Source organism: Teleopsis dalmanni, chromosome 2 (assembly GCF_002237135.1).
Source record: "Teleopsis dalmanni isolate 2A chromosome 2, ASM223713v2, whole genome shotgun sequence".
In the NCBI taxonomy this organism is placed as follows: Eukaryota; Metazoa; Arthropoda; class Insecta; order Diptera; family Diopsidae; genus Teleopsis; species Teleopsis dalmanni.
The window spans coordinates 12,088,497-12,111,512 of NC_051847.1; the positions used below are offsets into that span (position 1 = coordinate 12,088,497).

The window sequence follows — 23,016 nt, forward strand, 5'->3', positions numbered from 1 at the left end:
TTAATAATCAACCTATGGAGAAATTGCAATGGATGCATAATAAAATTTGTTCGTAAACTTATTACTTGCATGTGAGCTTCAATAAAGTGACGTGCTGTCAAGTTGTCAGGCAAAAAGTGGACAGACAGACAGTTCAATTGCACATCCCAAAATGTGTCCTTATAATTTGTAATGACTTCTAGTTTTCGTTTGCCAGCAGATGCCATAGTTTCTCAAAATGGTTTTAAACGAGGAACACTTAAGTACACATAAATTTGACTTACCGGACACTGAGCTTGTTTGTATTAATGAATATTGGTCCTTAGTTGGATTTGAAGTTTTATTAGTAAAATTGTGCAAAAGTTCAACAGCTCTTTGCCATGTGCTTAATTGGATCCAATTTTTCGGATGAGTTTAAATGAAACTATACATACTCAAGTGATGACAGAAACGTAATACATACATTTCAGAGCACAAAATATGATATATATTTATAGAATGACATATATTTTCACAAAAATGTATGAAAGTAAATCTTTTTATAATCGATGAAAGTTACAGCATTGCATGTGGTCTTCCTTGAATTTAATAAACTAGTTTTAAATCTGCTATGAAGTTTAACTAAACGAATTTTCAATATCACTTTATATTTATCGAAACATATTGATATTTACTAGTTACTGTTAATTAAAAAATTTGTTATTTATGTTTATTTGTTAAAAAAACGTTTATAACAGAGTCTAGTACGGCTTTTGGTCAGTTGGTTAAGGAGTGCTGACTCTAAGCTTCAAATTTGGCAGGGCATGTGTTCGATTCCTGGTATTCGCAATCTTAAAAAATTATTTACGAATAATTAAATATAAGAATTATTTCCAAAACCAAAAATTCAATTAATTAAAATAATATAAAATGAATTTTTGTTGTTGTAGTTCATTACTGTTCGAAAAGCCTCTTAAAAAATTAATATAATAAAATGTTATTAATTATATTATGTTTTTCTGCTTTGTGGAAATTTAAGTCACTCTCCGTCAATCTAATACAAATGCCAAGAATCTATAGATGATGTCTATAGATGCACAAGCATTCCTAACCAGGCTAAATTTGTTTTGTTTATATATGTAAAATTAAATATACTTTTTGTTTAAATTCTCATGTGAATACCAAAAATAAAATAGTATGTCTTGCAGTTACTGTGTACTGGAAAAGTTTCAACATCCATAAAATTTCTATATAAAGAAATTTAAAGAATTTTAAAAAGACAAGAAGAATGAACCACAGTGACAAGAAAAAGCATTATTTGGACCCTGGTTTTTGTGGTCAACTGTTTCATTAGTTCACATCAAGCAGGTAAATAACAATAAAAAATTGTTATAAATAAAAGTTGGTATTCGAATTTCTCTACTTTAATGGCAATGTGCAAATTAGAAATGAGAAATTTTACTATGGGTAAATCCGGAGATGTAAATGAGTTTATGTAAACTATTAAGCAAAAATCAATTTTCAATTCATTATGAAATTTACAAACAAAAATATTCGTATTATTTATTATTTCCTCTGACTTAACAAATACAAATAGCCAAGCGTAATAATTGGAATACTTGCAGTCCGTACAGTTGGGTGCCGCCATTTCTGAAATTAGATAATTCAATTGTGCATTTCGCATTCTGCATTTCGGTCCTGTAGCGCTCATAGTATTCGCAACGTTCTGATGCAATTGCTTCCGCTAATATGGTATGGCAATTTCGAATAATGCATAATTGCCTGCTGCTATTACCGCCGCACATTTATCGATAATTAACCACCTGAATTGACCATCCAAGGATTGCATTGCATTGAATTGCTGAATGGCTGCCACTGCAGGCCGCCAAAAGCAGTGCCCAAATTGCCCAACAATTGAGTTTTACAATTTCAATTGGCCTTTGGGTTTACATCAACAGAAAACCGCACGTAAATATTCCGTAAGTAAATTTAGGTTAACGCACATACATTTAGATATATATAAATATATATATATGCATATGTATCTGCAGACACATGTGTTGTTTTACAGATACATAGAGTATGTACATGGGTACGCATGTGTGTAGCTAGTCCAGTCAAGAAATTTACAAATGGCTGAATATCTTAAATATACACTATAACTCTAACTCTTGAAAAGAGTAAATATCCTTGTTGCGTCTTTACTAACTGGGGAACTACATTAAGTGACTCTGAATGGAAATTAAATTGACTAAGAATTCAGTTAATGATAATGAAATTTTGCTATTGTATTCCCACGCAAATATTTCTTATTAATGCAAGGAAATGTATGTGGATACATTCGTTCGATTTTATCATAAGCAAAGACAGAGTTAATGTTTAAGGAAAACAGTTTAACATCAAGTCTAGTCAAGAATAAGGTTCAAAATAAACCTACACCAAAGCAGAATATATAGAGTCCGCGAGCCACTGAGAGTGAGTATACGAAGCAACTTACATATTCCCATTCAGCTGGGTACATACTTTCGCAATTCATGTGGTTTTGAATATACGTTGCTGCAAATTCGGCTGATATATAAACATTTGTCGCACAAAACCGCACATTTGTGAAGGAAATACAAGCAACATACGATTTAAGGATTTGCCAGTACTTTTCACAAAGCACCAAACGACGTCTTCGTAGTTATTACAGGAATACCACCATTAGATATCCTAGCATGCAAAATGCAGCATATCTTCATAATATGACCAATAATATGATCATCCAAAGAAATTGAAAGAAACTGTAGCATCCAGCAGTGGCAGCAGAGATCAACCGACGACATAATGTGAAAGACTTCTAGCTAACACGGCTTCTTAATGAACATGGCTGCTTTAAATACTTCTACACCCTTTCAAACATGAAGCTGACCCATTCGGTGCTAGTTAGGTAAAAAGATGATTTTTAGAGTGTTAAAGTCACTCAATGATTTTCAATGCTCTTACTCCCCATTACACAGAAACGTCTCCTGTGTAGTTACCTCCCATCTGTTGGGTAATGGAATAATGGTGCATGAGCAAGTTCAAACCGCAGGACTTCAGGTTTCAGTTATGCACAGGGTTTACTACTGTAAGGACATATAACAATGAAATACCTGAAGTAGTCTCGAAAAGCAGAAGCTTAAAGCAAAAGCTTAAGGCATAAGCTTAAAGCAGAATATATATATAAGTGACCAGTAGACTTAGCAGGAGTTTTAGCACAAATTATTGATTGAGTTGACAACGATTGATTGATTATCTGTCCATAGCATTCTTAAATTATTTATACAATCTTAAAGTCTTAAGCGTAGAAAAATGACAAAGTAAATGTCTCGCTTTACGATTTCAGAGGTTTGCTATCAAAAAAAATACTAATAGATACTTCCCTATAAAATTTTATAAACGTATAAAGTGCTAATAAATGACGACACCATTTATTTTTTTAATAAAAAATAAAAATTTTTTAATGTGAATAATACAAATTCTTTAATTTATTTTAATTTTAACATATTTTACTTCAACATAAGGCGAATACTAGCATAAAAAATCTCCAATTAGAGTTTACGACCTGACTCTTGAAGTAGAACATTCGAATCCAATCTTAACCTTCGACTAACTGACTTCATAGTTCTTAAATATAGCATCTTCAAAAAAACCAAAAACGATACTACCACACCTCTAACGCTAACCATAAATTAAATACTTATCTTGATGCCAACCAACTTGACAGTTTCATCAAACCTTTGTTTGACGCTACACTGAAGAACCTCAGCACACAACAGTGCGCTTTTTTCAAACTGAAATTGTTTATTGCGAAGTAGCGAGCACATATCCTTAACCTGATCCTAAACCACAATCGGGATGAGCCATTTTTTAATAGTTAAACGATTTTGACACGTAGCACAAGCCACGAAATTGACTTTGCCTCAGCGCAGGATTTCATGCGTAAGTTTTCCGCTGCATGACACGTCAAACATGCTAAATTGGAATTTTGATGCATAGCACGTCTGCAGCATTTTGGGTACATAATCCACGTTATTGGTAATGCTGAACACTAAAATAGATTAGTTTGATGATTTTCCCGTTTTTTCTTGGTTTTTTATCACTTTTTGCAGAAATTACTCCTGCATTGGCATTGCAATTCCATTATGAAGAGAAATTCCATTTTTGATCCTTTTCTTGATATATACGTAAAGTGTTTTATGTTGGGTTTGGTGAGTGCAAATAGTTTGCAGCATAAGACACACCAGTAGAGATGGATGCCACTACTTCAAATTAATGGAAACGGTTTTGTGAATGGAGGAGTCTTAACTTTAAAATTCAGTATTTAAGAAAAATAAAACTTTAAATGATATCTTTATATTCATCCACTATTATTAAATTATAATATTCATATGCATCTTGATTGTCGTGATAATACAAAGAATCATTACATTGATAAATACTAAATTTAGAGTATTCCCACTTCGACAATAGCATCACATCAAATCACAATACAAGTTTTAATTGCGTTTCCAACATAATCTTTGGTATTTTCTCATAAATTTTCATTTGTGCCATTTACTTATTTAAGGACAACTAATATTCATCAAATATTATTTAATAAATAAAATTATTAAATCGTAATTAAAATCTAGCAAATAGCAATGATAACTTTGCCAAAGTAAGTACTCTCAAGCAATTTGAGATACATTTGACATCTTCCAGCAAGTAATAATGCATTGTGTACTTTAGTGACCTGTCCATACTTAGCTAAAATCTGAATAAATTTTAATTGAAATTCTTTACAAAACTTACTTTATTAAGCCTGTACCAGGCTTATATTCGAATAGTTCTGAAAATAGCTCTTTAGTTTGAACCAAACTTATAATGTTGTTCAGCATATATACAAGTCTTGTTACAGTCATGTTTTCATAATAGATCTTTAAGGCACGTTGATATTTCTAGTTTCAAATTGTAAAGTTTTAAATCCTCTTCGCCGTATACAAGCAAAATATATAAATATATATATACTCTTACTTCTTATTTATTACCAAATACACAAATATATTTTATGGTCTTTACACAATGAATCATGAAACTAATAGAATGTATCCATCCATGATTCATTGATAAGGCAATGATATTCCACATACAAACATCTCATGTTTTAGAAAATTGTAAGCTAAAATTTTTTAAAAACATAGAAAAACGTTTAGGATTAAATTTGCATTTAACTAAACTAACCATCATTGTTAAACTATTCAAATTGTTTCGATCAACGAAACCAGCACAATTACTTCCTCCTACAAAAATTTTATACACACCAAAATGTGAAACAATTGCTTTGATAAATTCTTGGATAGAATTTCGCATTTGCATTACCAAATTTTATGGTCAAATAACCTCAATGCCTTTGATCAGATGAAATCATTGATGTGAATGCATGCCTACGCAAAAGTGTTGGATTACGACAATAAAAGATTTCAACTATGAAAATTGTTGAAACACTCGTACTTTGTGAAAAATGGAGAAAATAAATGGCAAACCATTTTAGAATGAATTTCAAATATATTCAACTATGCTATATAAATTAAAGGAACAAGTAGGAGTATGACTTATAGTAATAGAGAATCAACACAATAGAAGTAATATAATTGAACCACAGATTTCTGCCTCTTTAATCTTTCTGACTTTCAAACAAGTTTTTCTCTCTATTGTTTTTTTTACGAACTAGGGCATTTGGAGATAGATGATTTTTAGTTAAGTTCATAATACTATAATTTTGACGGACCTATGGATATATGTTGAACTTCTTTATACTGGTATATACTATTCACTCGTCATATATATATAATAAATTATTATAGCTCATGTAGTGAAAGCTCTCTTCAACGGGCGCATATCTCTCTAGAGTCTGTTGCTAGTCTCTCGTATCTACAGTATAGAGCTCACCTTCCTGTATTGACAACAATAACTTCGAAATTGTGAAAGACTGTTTGTTTGGGAACCACCCTAAACACCACAAAATATGTCAGCCTAGTGATTCAACAAAGAATCACTCTTGGAAATAAATGATAGTTCCGGTTAGATAGCAATTAAAAAAATTCCTTAACATGCCTGTACTGACCTATAGTGTGGATACTTGGACAATAACCAATGATGAGAGAGATTCTCACTTAAGAGAAATATTTTCCAGGAGAATTCAAAAGTATGTACACAACATTGGTTAGTTTGTTAACAATACAACTAGTTAGATAAGAGCTGACAAATAGTTTACCTTTAACGTCATTAAAAAATTTTACATTTCTGAAGATATTGTTTAATCCCCTTTTGAAGCTTAAATAAGAATGGGGTAGTGTAGTTTCTTTCCATGTCGTCGAGAACATCGAAAAAGTTCTTGGTTTATGTGCCTTTGGGTCCACAAATAGCGAACTTATTATTGGTCTCTTATTTCCCCGGAAACTATTGATATGTCTTGAACGATATCGAATGTACAATGTGACATTCACAACATTTCAAAGAACTAAATTTTGTACCCGTTAATATATATTGATAGTGCTTTGGGTGGCATAGTCCTAAATTCGTGCACCATAACAAAATGTTGGCTTTAAAATGTCAATTTATGTTAACACGGAGGGCTTAATCATCGTCGGACAACCTAGTCTACATTTGTTACCTTTAGCTCGAGTTTAAGAGTTATATCAAGATATTTTGTTATACTAGCCTATGGAACTCGAACGCTTAGTAGCATTACTGGATGATAATTTACTTTTTGGTTAGTAAAATTTTTTGTAATTTACGTGCCGCTTCCCTTTGGATTTAATTAAAGTGATAATTAGAATATTTTTTCTATTTTTACCACAGTATCAATATAATACATGCATTTATTTTATTTTTTTTTTATGCAGAATGTAAAATTTATACATCAGCCTAATTTGAATAATTAATGCGAACGCTGCATTTACTTAAAAAAAATAGATGTGAAAATATGTGTCCACCAATAAATTCTGGATTATCATTAAAGTTTCATATATTTTACAAAATATTTAAACAGATTTAAATACATGCAAAATTTTAAGTCCACAGCAAATTTTCGCTTTTACTGAATTTAAGAAGATATTTCAGCAAATACTTTTGGTTTTATTTCATTTAATTTATTTCTGACACAGTAAAACCCTAAGCAAATTTTTGCTTAACATTGCAAATTTATACAAATCCAGGTTATCTCTTAAACATTATTTTACCAAAAAATCAAGGTGTATCTGTACCAAAAGTATTTGCACTGTTTATTTAACCACAGACATTGTAAATCTTGTAACCACAAGCACCGAAAAGGATGCTCTTCCGTACTCGCACTGCTGTGATCTACCTGGTTTTGCCCAGCTTTATGGAGAGTGGCTGGCATTAAACAAAGCTGCTATCAGCCCACAATTTATGTAGAAGCAGCACAATATCCTTGCAGTATGCAAGTGTTGTACTTATTGTATCTTAAAGAGTCTTCAGTTGCGAATTCAATCACATTTAACATACTCTTGTCTTATGTGTGCTGTGTAATCGATACACATGTTCCTTCCCCTGCCTGATTACTTGTTATGGGTATTTGTGTGCGGAAGAATTTGCAAAGACGTCTGTTATCTGCTGAGGTGAGCATCTCTTGTGTAAGTTTAATTTTAAGATTTTAATTTTATCTTTGCAAAACTGCTTTTGTCAAATATGATCTGAAGTACACTTTACATTGCATTGCACAATCCATTTTTAAATGCAATATTTCCGTATATAAGCAAAATAAGTTATCTGTATTTTAATAAAGCCAATTTATTAACAAACGACCTTTTTTATAGTCTTCCTTTGAAGTGCATGAAATACATTTTTAAAATTTCATTATTGCGTGTTTGCTCGTCCTTTTTTTAGTTGATCTAAATAAATGAAATATATATATACATAAAAAATTAAAATGTCATCTGTGCTACAAACAGATGCAGAGCAATTTCACTCGGTTGGAGATCCAACGTTCTATTGCTGTTTTGAAAAACTTATTTAAAGTTGAGTTTCCCATTCCTGCCGTCATCGTACAGAGCAGAAGTGACAATGCAATTTTCAAAATAATTTATTTTCTAGTGACTTTTAAACATATTTTTTCTTTATAACTTTTAATAAGGATTTTCCATTGCTTTCTCTATTATTTACTATGTTCTTTCTGCAATTGTTGGATTTTAATTATTTTTTTATTTTAACTCTCATAAAGAGCAATAAGGTGAGTACAATCAGTTTTAACAGATTCCTGCATACCAAGTATTAAAAAACTTTACTTAAGTGTTTAAAAGATCTTATGTCCCTTATTATTTAGATTAACGAAAATTATGAAAAAAAAAAATTTTGTAATTCTATACTTTTCCTCTCTAAAGTCAATTTTTTTATACAAATTAAAACATCTTAACAGATAACAAAAAATGTCTTCAATTAATTTAAATAATAATTTTTTGCTTCAACTTAAACTATATAAATACCATAAAATTTAGACTTAATAATAATTAATATTAAAAAAAGACAGCATTTACTCATCAGATGTTGTACAACACACTTACTGTAAAGATAAATCAATGGTTCTGACAATTAAATGGTCAATGGAACTAAAAGCATAGAGAGAAATTGAAATACTGTAAACACGTAACATCTCATAATGGCATAGATTAGTTCAATGCTGTTAAGCAAGGTTCTCAAAGCTACTATGAAAACCGGCTCTATAAGCAAGAGTCTTACGATGCACACCACAAAAATAAGCATTTCCCTTTTCTTTAGATCTTTAGGACAAAAAAAAGAACGAAGTTTATTGCCTACTCTAGTGAATACCTAAATTTACTTTGCACAGGTTAATTGGAATAAGACTGAGTCTTTGCTCACAATCTAGATGTCTAGTTATGGTCCTTGACCGCAAACTATGCTTGTGAAGGGACGTTGGAGATTGATTGTTTTCTACATTTGCAAAAATATCATTGTTAAACTAGGGGAATGATCATCTTATGTAGTACATATCATACGTACATGTACAACAATCATCAGGCTCATCAATGCATCTCTCGTCTAGTAATAATCATTAGTTAAAAAAAGCATTCAGCCACACATTGAGAAAGTTCAGAGAATGGATCCTGGATACTTATGATATGTAATATTTTATTGCCACAGTTTTTCATTAATAAAAAAACATACTTCCAGACTAAGTAAGCCTCTAGCGTGGAAATCAGCTAATTACGGGCACAATACAATTTAAGATGGAATCAGTAATATAGATGGTCAAGTAAGGGTTGATCTAGAATAAAGTTACATCTTTCCCAAAGCTTCGAGATTGAAATACCTATTCTTTATGCAAGAGAGTAGATCTTGATTTCTGGAGCAAGCTTAGTAGAATATAATAGTCCACTGTGCTTGTTGTAATGATGTTGCATTCCAACAAGTAGACTAAGCCAATGTTGTCATGATGAAGAGAAAGCGGTGAAACAAAATTGATTTTATATCTTTGATCAAGACTTCTGTCAAAGCGGAGACTCCAGTCCACTGTCTAGGAGGCTGTTTCTTCGTAAGTCAGGTAGATTTAGATTTCTTTAATTCCATCTAGCAAACTAAATATTTGATTGTTGACTTTACTTAATACTAACAACCCTGAAAACAGTACAATGGACAATAGTTAAATGTGAGTATTAGTGTTTATATTTACATTAACACACGCGTTGAAAAACTTTATATCACTTATTCAGGAAAGATTTCTTCGATTGCCTCAAAATCTTCAACTAAAGTTACCTTCTCTATATAGCAACCATTTTTTTCTTTTTTCGTATTCTCATTATGGGTTCAAAATCGGCTTAACATGTAAAACATTTTTGTGGAAGAGATGATGTTCGGCCTTAAATTTCCAGCAAAAATAGAAAATACATCAAACAATTACAAAATATTTATAGGAAATCAGTGCAGGACGCGTATCCTTGTGCACACGCCAAAAACCCATATACCGTAACATTGTAACCACACCTTAGGGAGTCATAATATCAGAGCGTACACGATGTGACAAAATCGAAAAACAGGCACGTGCACTGCATTTGTATTGACAATTTTTGGTTTGAGCCTCGGTAAATTTCTGGCTTTTCGTTTAAGCCAAAAACGTTAACTCCGAACAATGAAAATCGCGTAAAAATATCTCACAAATTCATTGGGCAGCGACATTGCGCACGGTGTGACGGTTACGTTTCCTGAATTAGAATTCAACTGAGATTTGAAGATTTTATTGAGTTTTTTTTTGGTTTTGGTTTTGGTATACTGGATGGATTTACATTTTATGAACTTTGCATTTGAGGATATTCGTTTTTTTGGGTTAAAGCTAACCACGAATTTTTATGACAAAAGTTGAAATCGATTTATTTTCACTGATTTTATTGCTTTCCTCGCTTCAAATATTTGATTTCAAAATCTGAAAAATGATTTATTACATAGAAATCGAATTAAATTAGTTTTGTTGGGAATTGATTTTGTTCCACATTTTTGAAATTTTTTATGTGGTTTCAATTTTATTCCAAACAAAGGATATAATGAATCCTTTGTTGGAATACAAAAATGAAATTATTTAAAAACATAGGATTTAGTTTAAACAAGCTTTTTTGAAATATACGAGTGAGAATGACAAAACAGAAAATCACCATTTTGACATAACTCAATTAAATGACTTATCATTTATATTTATATTCACATCTGGAAAATAATAAGCTCTTTTCTCTAATTATTATGTTTATTATGTTACTCCGCAGCTTTTCATTTTAATCCCTACAGTTCGTCTCTACGTGTATTTAGCATGCACTTTCACAATCGTTATAGCTTTCCTTCTAGCCAAACATTATCCTGCGGTTATAACCAATCCTTACTGTACAGACCACAAGTTTTACGGATCGAAGAAAGCTCCTTATACCAATAGCTTTTTAAGTCCTTAGCTAAACCTTTTGATCTATGGCGTTTCTTTATCTGATCTATATACTGACATATATTGTTAGTTATTGTTGTTATTAATATCGCCATCAAGCGATGAATATTTTTGCTAATTTACTACATTTATTTTCTTTTGACCCTATTCATCACCAAGCCCATTTACGCAAATTCCTTCCTGGTAACAATAAAAACAGTGGTAACATTAGAGTTGTGTCGTAACCATTAAAGAGAAATTAAACGTATAATTGAAACATTGTCTGATATCAATGACCACCTGCCATGCTTTTGATCACTTCTAAACGAAATTGTACTAATCGCAGAATAATAAGATATGTTAACCAAAATCCCACACGGCATCAAAACGTATATAAAGTTTTGATCATGCCTTGACAACGCTTTAAGTATTATACAAACTCATGTAGATGGATATTTGCTTTTGTAAGGATACCAATCTCGTGAACCCTATTGGAACCACCGAATGCTGCTTTGTAGTCCACAAAATAATGTAAGTTATCAATGCTACATGCGTGAGTTTTTTCAGGGATTTGTCGTAATGTGAATATCTGCTAAATGATGCAAAGGTCGTGAGAAACCACAATCAGTGAATTGGTATGTGGCGGCAGCACATAGTACTCTTAAAAACATCACGTACAGAGTGGATATTAAGCTTTCTAGCAACAGCTGCCGCAAGTCGTTGGATTGCTTTTCGAATCAGATATCATATTTTTTGAAGTATATAGATATCAAAAAACTTTTTGATCTCTATATCAACTACTGAACTTTTTTTATCTATTAATACTTATTTAATGTCAAAATATAATTTTTAAAAATTTTTTTTATTTGCACAAAATCTGTTCAATTTTCGAATGTCCACTTTTTAACAAAAATTGAAGTCAGTCTTATATATTCCATGAATATTCACTTTCAGTGCAAGAAGAAGACAATTACCGAAAATATTCTTAAGGTCATGTAAGTAACAATTTAAAGTGAAGGCATTTAATTTTTATAGTTTTTTGTGACTCAAATGCTTCAAGATTTTTGAAAGTAGAGACATACTCAATATCTTCGTGATGTCTAAGATGGAATGTAGTTTCGTTTGTTTAATTTTCACACCATTTTCTTTATAATAAATAAGTAGTGCATTGTTTGAAGTCTATATAAAAAACATCTGAACAGATAGCAGATAGCTATCGCGCAATAAGAAACCAGTGCTGCCAGTGCCTATGTATTTACATGTTCAATTTTCCATACATTCCATACGTTTCGCCGTTCCATTTCTCTTGTTTCTATCAACATGTTCCTAACATTGCCGTTCAAATAAAAATAAATATGGAAAACATATTTTCAGGTTTGCAGTGCAAAGCTCCATATATATTGATATAATTTAACCAGTACCAAGTTTTTCAAACCGAAAAGCAACGAAGTAGTATGTCAGATTTTAAAAAAAATTTACTACTCAAATAAAAATTCTAATTGAAACAAACATTTTTCTCTTACGTTTCGAAACTTCTTTACGATACAAAACTTTAGACATTAAAAATTTGCTGGAATACAAATCGTACAGTGAGTGGTGTTTAGCGTTATCAACATGGCCGAGGAGGAAGCTCCAACCACATCCAAGGCTGCGCGCCCGGCTAAACGTTTCGAGATAAAGAAGGTGAGAGATTATTTTCTTCAATCAAATCAGAAATAAAGAAATGGTTTTTATTTATATAATTTATTAGTGGAATGCGGTTGCTACTTGGACCTGGGGTAAATAACATAAAATTATCCATAAATCTGATCTCATTTTTAAATGATTATGATTACAGACATTGCGGTGGACAACTGCGCAATCTGTCGTAATAATATAATGGAACAGTGTATCGAGTGCCAAGCGTCCCAGGGCCAAGGACCAGGAGGAGAATGCACCACTGCATGGGGTATATGCAATCACGCGTTCCACTTCCATTGCATCTCTCGCTGGCTGAAAACTCGTAACGTATGTCCACTTGATAATACCCCTTGGGACTACCAGCGCATGGGATCCTAAGTGTTTTTGTTGTTGCTGGTACCACTTTAACCGCTGTTGCCGCTGTTTACATATGAAAATTTTTTATATGTAAACGAAAAATTTTTTGTGTGATGAAACCACTGAATAGTGAATAGTTTCATGATTTAGTATTTGGACTAACATATTTTTTAACGTATTGATTTGTTATTGTTAAATATGATTAGCAAGTGAGATATATATTTGTAATATCAGTTTAGACATATATGTATTACAAAATCAAAAAATTCTGTGATTTACCAAAAGGTGTATTATTTTGGATGAACATTTAAAAAGAAATGTTTGGATGTATATTTGCATAATAAAAATTTTCTAAATGCAACTACGAATTTTATTTATATTAACAGTATATGTATACGTACTATGAAATTACTTTTTTAAATCGATCACATATTACTCATTAAGATTATTTATATTATAATAACACGATACGATTGGATATAAACTCAACAGCACTTGGAACTCATATGATCATTAATGCAGAAAACCCTCAGAAATATCGTCTATATAAAACAATAAGTTGCGCAATGTGAAATGAATGGAATGCTTTACTATTCATATTACAATACTGAGATACTAAAATCTGACATGATCGGTGAAAGTATCTTACTCTGTACCAATAGCATCTCTGTAACCATAAATTAATTATTGAAGTCTGATTCAATATTTATAGATATATGGTATTCACATAAATAAGTTTCTAAATTTAAAAATTGGACGTATGTCATGGATACTTAAAGCCCATGTGGCAATCATTTAAGCAGAAGAGCCTCATAGTCAATATATATGTATATAAAACATTAAGAAATTCCGCAATATATAATGGTTAAGACGAGTTTGGATTCATATTTTTCTAACACTTCATTTGAAAAGAAAACAATATTTGCGAACAGTGATGAGTTTCTACCATCGAAATTCTCACAAGTAATTCCGAGTTACAGAAGAGAAATTTTGAGTTTTGGACCTAATGCCTCTCAATCCTTTTTCAAGGAATATTGATCACATCGGTGTTATTCTAATAATAACAGAAAATTTATGGCCGATATTCTTGCTAGAAATGTCTGATTGGCTGAACGTGCCTCAGGTATAACCACTTATACTGCCGGGCTCTAAACACCGTAACAGGCCAGCCAGTAGTTTTATCTGTGGTATAAATGCATCACTGATTATTACAAGGTCTTTCAGACTGATAATGTTACTGTTAAAAAAATAAAGCTTTTCTTGTATGGTAAGGTGATAGTTATCACCGTGAATGAATACTAACGCAAAATCAAACTGATCTCATGGCTTTGACTTTAGTCCGACATAAGATCACGGTGATTCAAGATTCTACCGTAGTTCTCATATTAAATATAGATGCAGTATAAGACTTCACTCCTTTCTGCGATCGCTTACAGCAATATTGCAAGTAGTTTCAAAATACTTGACCCACACAAACAAAGTATTTCAGAAACATATATGAAATATTTGTGATATCTTAGCATACCGGCATTAAGCAAGTAGTTGTCGATATCTTTATTTACTAAACAATTTGATCCAGAATAGAAAACTTTATAGAAATGTAAACAAAGCACCTGTATGGAAATTGTAAAATAAAATTATGGAATCCTATTGATCCTTTAGACTTTTCCACTTTCTAAATGGTAACACAACACGCCAATTGATCTTAGTCAATTTCTGGGATCATTGTTGTAATCTATCTTAATTGAATACTAATATGCTTTTGGTGTTTGATTTTTTAATGTATAAATTTGGTATAAATTAAATTTTAAATCTTTTAATTATTAAAACATTTTTTTGAAAAAATATATTTGTTTTTTCATAAAGATTTATCTAACCCAAGCATATCTTTCCCTCTTGTCCAATAATATTCTATAAAAATTTAATTGCTGTAGAACATAAACTGCATATAAACAAAGCATCAATTATATATATATGTATATGAAAGTAGACGGATGTAGTAAGATAGTTATAAAGATGGATAAACGGGTATTTATGAGTAATGGAAAAGATTTAATCAAAACTTTTGGTTTCAGAAAACAAAGTATTGTTAAATATTTGTCGAAATCTAGCCTTTATTCATTCAACAATTAAAATTCCATAAAAAATTGTGAAGCTTTTTTCACATATCCATCCGTATCTTAGCATTTTTTCAGTATAAACCAAAAAACAGAAATTCGGACAAGTAGAAATGCAACGAAGGAAAACAATGGAGATACAAAAGTTATTGTTTCTTTAATCATTTTTTCCAGTATTTACAATTTTTTTTTGGAAAGACCAAAAAGCATCAAGTGGTACAAAGCAAATTCCTTGCTTGCATCATTTCCGTTTTAGACTCTTCCGGCGCATTTCCTAATGCTTATGTATGTGCAAGCATATGTTGACTCAAGTTGAGGCTCCAGAAAGGATTAAAATAATACAAAAAACTGAAGCATTCGACCGACTAGGAAAAAAGCACATCTAGAGTACGTACAGTAAAACAAAGGAAGCATTTTGCTGTGCTGCACTATGAACTCCGGTACTGTGGTTCTTGCCTATTGTGATGGAAAGTGTAAGTATTGCGAGTATAAGTCAAACTCGACTAAAAATTAAATTAAATTTCAGATTCTTAGATTATTTATTTTTTTTAATGTCGGTTGTTTTTGAAAAAAATTTAGTTTTCATTTAACAGAAAATTATTTCATACAAGAATTCTTACTATTTCGGACTATAAACATTTTTATTTTAACTTTTATATCGACAATTTATATGGAAGAGATATTAAAATTTTTTTTATAATAAAAGTATTTTAAAAAATTTGTAAAAAAAGTTAATATTTCAATTTCTGATAACTTAAGTGTGCATCTTAAAGTTTTTGTAAATAAATTTATCTCTTATTCACAGCATCGTCATCACTAAACTTAAAAAATAAGAAAGCAAACAAAATCCTTTTTACAATAGACAAAACCATTTTCCACATACCTGATAGTGTCTTATTCTAAAGACTCTATATAAATTTCAACTCTGGGCGCAAAGGATCCTTATGCATCCTAGTCAACTGTCGAATGTGACACACATTGCATTTACAACCGTTTTTGTTGCGTTTTGTAGCTTGAGTTCAAAATTGCGATGTGGTAAAATTTAGTAAAAAATTGCAAAACCTCAAGAAACAAAAGGACAAAGAAATTTCCTTGAAAAATTTATTTTACGATTTTGTTGCACTCACGTAGCTGACCGAACTCTTGTGTGGAACCATAAAAGTACCGTGTACTTTCCCTATATATATTATTTTTTCTCTGTGTTCGACGCTGTACACACATAAATACGTACACTTTATGGCATATCATTTATATGTTATAAATTTTAAAAGTTTTTTAAATTGGAAATTTTATATTTATGGATTATATGCTATATTGTTTGTTCCATAATAACTATTTAAGCTTAAATTTGCTGGTGTAGTTGAAGAAAAACTAATAGATTTTTTTATGAAACCGTGTAATATGGACACTTTTCAACATGTTATTTTTGTTAAAATATTAAGCAAAAAAAAAGAACTGAAAAAAGGTCAGGTCAAAGGTAACGTTGGGTTATTGATCTAGCACCTGAGTCTGTGTTTAAAATTGGAAATATAGTTCAATGCCTGGCACTTGCAGTATAGGAATTATACAAGGACAACTAAAACCAACAACTGTTACCAAAGTCTACCAACGATGATATATGACAATATGTTTTAAATATTAAATAACTTAATGTAAAGTATTCTTCTTCATCAAAATACCATATACTTTTTGAATGTTGGATAATATGATAAATATTTTCCTGACGTCAAGATCTTCACGAAAAAGCGAACTTGTATTTTCATTAAACGAATCACTGTATAGTTTAATATACGCCCAGATTAATCCAGTTTTAGCCATTTCACTATCTCTAATATTTTGCTGTCTCTGACTTATTCTCAATGATAGAGATACCTCTCGAAGAAATAACAATTTTTTATCCTTATAAAAGCGATTCTTGTGCTCTTGTACTTCAAGTACTTCTTTATAATGAAGTACTATACTAACGAAATGCTCTTATGAAGATATGTATATTTGTAGATCCTTTTTATATCTTATATGGCTTTTGTTAAAGTGGGAGTTAAATAAGACGTGAACGGATTCTGTATAGATGTAAATTACTATAATTGAGTTAATTTCTTACTATTTTAAAATATATTACAAAGTATAAGAAGTGATTATAATTAATATGATTTTGCCAGTTAACTAATTTTATTAGAGGTTTTAAGTGTTCAACCATAATAGTGAGTAGAAGGATGAACATATATTTTTAGAAATCCAAAAAGTTAGCAAACGTGTTTGTAGCTATTAGTACAATATTAGTTTATAGCTATCAAATTTAATAAGAATATTGTCGAAACTTCGGTTAATAAAAAACAGATCAAGTGTAGAAAAATTAATTTTTTGTATTCAGTATTAATTAAGTTCTACCTACTGCAATATAAATGGTTGCAGTAACTCGCTGGGATCTGCTTGTTCAGTGCATTTGGGGGGGTGTTGAACGGCACTTGGTCGTCAAGGTCGACCAGTGGCTCCGGGATGTAGACCCTGCCGTTCTTGGAACCTATATGAACTTATTGTAGGTCAAGATATAAATTATTGTTAATAAGAATTAATAATAACTATATATATAATATATAACTATTATATACGATCATAATCTGTTAAAAGCAAAAGACTACGAAATAATTTATAACTATAGAGTATTATATCTATTTTTCTACTTTTACGAATATTACAGTGTTTATCGATAATACTAATAATTGATTGTGGTACTTTTTGTACTCATCAGTTAAAATTAAGTAGTACTCTATAACTTTATTTAACACTGATAATAAAAGAAACTTTTACTTAAACTCATTTAGTTTCTATAGTTTCAAATTTAGTAACAAGTAATTATTTTTCACATTATTTTCTTTTTTTTTCTCGACATTAAAAGTTTTAGAACTCTACAATTTTTCCTATATTCTCACATATTTTTGCACAAACATTAAATTTTAACTGCAACCGGAAAACCACAATTTTTACCTCACAAAATGTGTAAAACACAAATGGCAAAAACAAGAATTCACTAACTTTAATTAAAATTGACTTATTTATGACCACGATTGCACGTGCACGTCCACATCCATGTAGTGCCGTCATTTCCATGTACTTCGCTTCATTTTCCATTGGCTGCCACCATTTCCAATTCGCTCAAAACTTTTCCTTACACACATTCGGCTTGCTGTATCTGAAACCAACATTAATTAATTGTTTATGTGCCTTTTAAGTTGAAAACAATTTTCCACCATAAAATAGTAAACTGTCAAAACTTGTCGGAAATATTCCGTACTTGCCGTTTCTACGACACCAATTTATTGTGTAGTTATTCGTGTTCGTATATTTTCATTCAAGTCATTTTACTCCTTTTGGAATGATCCCATTGAACAGGTCATGAAAATATTTAAAACTTTAACTTAATTGGACTATTCGGAATTATGAAACATTAATTAATTTACATAATTAACTCGAATGTAACATTATGTATGCCTTAAACAGAAATCTCCTTAACATTATTCTTGACAGTACTAGAGTAAGTAAGGTCTCGTAGATGGAAAGCATCGATAGCCACCATAAAAGACTTTAAGCCACTAAAACCACTTTTTCGGAATGATATGTAGAAAGATACACAGAAGTCGGAACATGAACATTTTCGGTTTCTTTTAAGTTAGCAAAGAACGTTTGAAGGAGATAAGGAGGTACTTACAAAATTTAAGTCGAAGCCTTTAACTCTGATTGTTGAGAACGCTTTGAAAATGTTCCATCGTGTCCTCGTTTTCCAACTAAAGTCGACATAAACTTTTGTCAGCAAAGTCAAGTGGACAGCGATGTTTGACAAAATTGATGTGACTAGTGTTCCAATTAGTAGTCTATAGTCATTGATTATAGGTAGGAACACTTTTGTGTGCCTAGTATCATTGTAATTTCATTATTTATCTTTTAATTCAGATTGAACAAGGCTTAAACAAAACTAGAAATTATTACGGATCACAAGATACCGAAGTTAAACCGATTCTTCCGAGTTCTTCTATTTCTTCGCTGTTTAATATATCGGATTGATTGATATGGTTTAACCCGCATTTCCATTCATGAATTCATTTTGATGATGTGACCAGATTGATCAGGGCTTTAAGTGTAGCTTGACTATTACTTAGTACTACTATACACTCTCTTTCCATCTAAAACTTAAAACTTAGTTGTATAACTTTAATCTCGCCAGCAATTCTGCTTGAAAATCAGATATGTGCAAACCTATGACAAAACAATATTTGTTGTTCTCGAAAAATATACTACCACCTCAACATTTTTCGAGTCATCTGTTAAAATGCATGAAAGAATAATCAGAGTTTACAAAGTGATAATCCAAGTTATAAAGTTTCGAGATTAAGACACGAAAAGTACGACTAAAGTGCAAATTTAGTGTTTTGCGTCTGACAATATTTTTAGGAGTAAACAAACAAAATTTGAGATTGATTGATTATACCAAAACAGTCCCTGGTATAGTCTGCAGATGATTTTGGTATTCTCGTCTGAGACAAAGAAGTTTAGCAGGGAATAGTTAAGTGCAGCATCGAGCGTCTTTCTGGACTGATGAAGAAAGCTCTTATGTACCCATTCCTGCGTATGTACCCATTTAAGATCACACATTAAAATTTAGGGAATATTGAGTTAAAGTAAAGAATCATTTACTGGCCTTCTTAATTTTAATACGATTAATTGATTTCTCACTCTGAAAATAACGTATGTCTTTACAACTTTTGCGCTTTGATGAGTAATTTTGGAATATTATCTTATTGTAGTATGACCGTTCACCAATGTGATAACATATTCATTTGATATTTTCTAATATGAGAAAATAAATTGTGAATAGATGTCATAAATTTGCTCTAGTAGATATATCTATAATCCAAAAGTGTAACGATAATAGCTGATTTGAATATTTTCCCAATCTTCACATCCAATAATAAACAATTTTTAAGCAGTTCAGTAAAAGATTTAAGCTAATAAAACTTTGTTAACTTGACTTGTAATCCTATTTGTCTATATATATAGGAAGTTGTAGTCATTATTGTAAATGTTTACTTTTAATCACATCTTCTTCTACATATATTGAAATGAAATAAAAATATTATTTTCAAAATATGATAACAGACATTAACTGATTAGCTGATTTTAGTTAAGCAGGGACGTACCAAGCATATTTCAACAGAATGTTTTGTTTGCTAATCATGAAATGCTGATGTCCTTTTTCAATTAGGATGGCGCCAGCAAATTGCGTTTGTGCTCTCATTCGCCTTAAGACGCAAATTTGTTATGCGTGGCCATTTATATCCCTCGGAGTATTGAGGCACTTTCAATGGAACGAAAACTGTTAGTTAGGAAAGCAAATAGCACAGCAAATGGCACAGCAAAATGGCTTCTGTCATTGTTATATTTATAATTGGGCTGCCAAGCTGAGGCCTTTTGGGCGTTCCACACAATAATAAATTGGCTAAGGACTTGCAAATGTGATGTTGTGCGCCTACCGTCTAGCAACTTAATTAATTAGTGCATTTTATGTGTAATAGTACTTGTGGTTACATATTTTTGATTATTATGTGCACTAAATATACATAATAAAGAATTTACATCACACAAAAACAACAAAAAGTATAAGTTCATTTATCTATTAAATATAACCGCAATTTGGGATAATACTATTAATAACATTATGTTTATATTGCATTAGATTAAGCCAATTATGCGAATAATAGTCAAGTGACATGCTTTCCATTTATTAAAAACTTAATAAAATAATTGAAATTCATAAAATTATCAATTACTTTTAACAATTTATGAAGAGAATTATATCTGATGACCAACTTTTATTAGTATATCCATAAATTTTACTCTTCTTCCGTGTATTCTATTTATCAGGAAAATGATGACACAGTTTTATTTAAAGAAGAAAATAACTGGAAATATTTTGTGTACTTAAAACACACTAACTCAGTTGTCATCAAATAGATTTTTGTTGTTATACATATAGTTCCTCCCTTTCTTATGGAAGGAAATAAGAAATTTGGAAGTCTCCATCGTCTTGCAGCGGGTACCGGTATATATTTCTTCTGAGATTTGAAAATTATACGTTAATACAATATGAGTTGACTAATGACTTGACAGTTAGTCTCTAATATAAGAGACTACAATGATAAGGTATATAGCAGATAACTGGTCAGATAAAGCCATATATTAGTCCGGAATTAATAAAAAGTAATAAAAAATTAGTTATTAGCGACATAGGTATATAGAGTTAAAATAAAATTGAATGGACTCAGATTTATGATTCAAATTCATAATTCGTTGTTTTGAAAGAAGTTTTTGATTAAATCTTTAACAACACTAAAACTTTAACTTGCCTAACTCGAACTATTTTTCAAATTCTGAAGCAGCGTTATTTCATGACAATAAAAATAACATCCTTGACATAAATCATAGTCAAATGCCTTTTTTTTCGGAACATAAATCTTCTGATTTCACTTTTTGGCATTTGTACAAAAAGTACAAGATTCTGGGCAAAACTAATTTTGAAAAAAGAGACTTTCTAGCGAAAAACTGTAGTTAAAATCACTTTGAGAGACATATTTTTGTTATGCAAAAATAAACGTAATAAAATGATGTCACATCAAATATGTGACATTGTTATTATGAAAGCGAATCAAATAAAAAGTCATTTAAAATTATGACATTTTATAATAAATTTGTAATTTCACCTCAAACTTAAAAGGAAATTTATCCCTAACAATTATGAATTTATGCCTTTCAATAGTGGAGTAGAATTTAACTGATTGATAAAATGGAGAATAGCTTCGACCACATAACGTGGTGGCTAACGATTTAGGGGCGCTCGGTACTACCAACTAGCGACAGCGAGCAACTAATCGGGGACTGGTGGAGGCAACTCGATGCGGCCAAGGACGACTTACGTTTACAATGGCCAACTAAGTAAGTTGTAACGACACGGATTTGTCGTTTTAAATTTGCTGAGGTATGACTCAGTCGTGGTCCGGGTCGTTGCAATAAATTTGTTTTATTGACCAGTTCGAAGCTGGTAAACCAAGGAAAGTTAAAAAGACCGTTTATTATTTTAAACAAAACTTTATTTATTAAAAGGATTTCTTTAATAATTTATTTTAATCTTGACTCTACTCGATAATTTATTTTAAGCTTGACTCTACTCAATAGTTTTTAAGCTTGACTCTACTCGATAATTTATGCCCAAAGACGTCAGAACATCAAAGGGTTCTTTTCAAAGCTACGCAATTAGTTTTAGCCAAAGACGTCAAAACATCAATGGCGTTTATAAATCTACTTAATAATTTTTACCCAAAGACGTCAAAACATCAAAGGGTTTTTTTCAAAGCTACGCAATTAGTTCTAGCCAAAGACGTCAAAACATCAATGGCGTTTATAAAATCTACTTCTACTGATTTATTAAGCCTTAGCGTCAAAACACCATGGGCTTCTCAAAAAGAAAGACTTAGCGCTGGAGTAGAGTACTACTCGTTTCGGTGTGCCGGTGCTAAGTGATCTTTCATACAAAATCTCCGCTATTTATATGCGACACTTTGCTTTGCTTAGATGTACGCACAACCGCACAAGTGTAATTCGCTGTCAGCTTTGCTTTGCGTGTCGTGCGTGCGTGTGTTCGCTGTTGGCTTCGTTTTGCGTGTCGTGCGTGCGTGTGTTCGCTGTTGGCTTCGTTTTGCGTGTCGTGCGTGCGTGTGTTCGCTGTTGGCTTTGTAAATAATTTGTTAGTTTTGTTTTGTTTGTTTAAATAATTTTTATGCAGATGATTTTTACAACTATTGTTTTGTTTTATTCTTAATAAATTCTAAAAATAACTCTAGCTTAAATATAGTCAATTCATTTCATATAAACAATTATTTTGTATAAAAATAACTTATGTCTAGCAATTCATTT

At 31.1% G+C, this 23,016-nt stretch overlaps 3 protein-coding genes across 6 annotated transcripts in view; 1 reads left to right on the forward strand and 2 right to left on the reverse strand.

Annotated features, from left to right (window-relative positions):
* LOC119685949 overlaps window positions 1-23,016 on the reverse strand; it is a 317,355-nt gene that overhangs the window by 90,338 nt on the left and 204,001 nt on the right. The gene's annotated exons all lie outside the window — the stretch shown is intronic.
* The window catches only part of LOC119673946, a 76,241-nt gene that overhangs the window by 21,178 nt on the left and 32,047 nt on the right, over window positions 1-23,016 (reverse strand). The window lies entirely within an intron of this gene.
* Window positions 1,236-13,255, forward strand: LOC119685953 (RING-box protein 1-like). Of its 4 annotated transcripts, none has more exons than XM_038100373.1 (4): window positions 1,236-1,326; window positions 12,457-12,583; window positions 12,651-12,678; window positions 12,738-13,255. In XM_038100373.1, the coding sequence occupies exons 2-4, from the start codon at window positions 12,515-12,517 to the stop codon at window positions 12,956-12,958; spliced, it is 318 nt and encodes a 105-aa protein (XP_037956301.1). In that variant the 5' UTR covers window positions 1,236-1,326; window positions 12,457-12,514; the 3' UTR covers window positions 12,959-13,255. The 4 variants fall into 4 exon arrangements, with proteins under 4 accessions (XP_037956301.1, XP_037956300.1, XP_037956299.1 ...); XM_038100372.1 differs by lacking the exon at window positions 1,236-1,326 and adding an exon at window positions 11,758-11,895; XM_038100371.1 differs by lacking the exon at window positions 1,236-1,326 and adding an exon at window positions 12,259-12,352.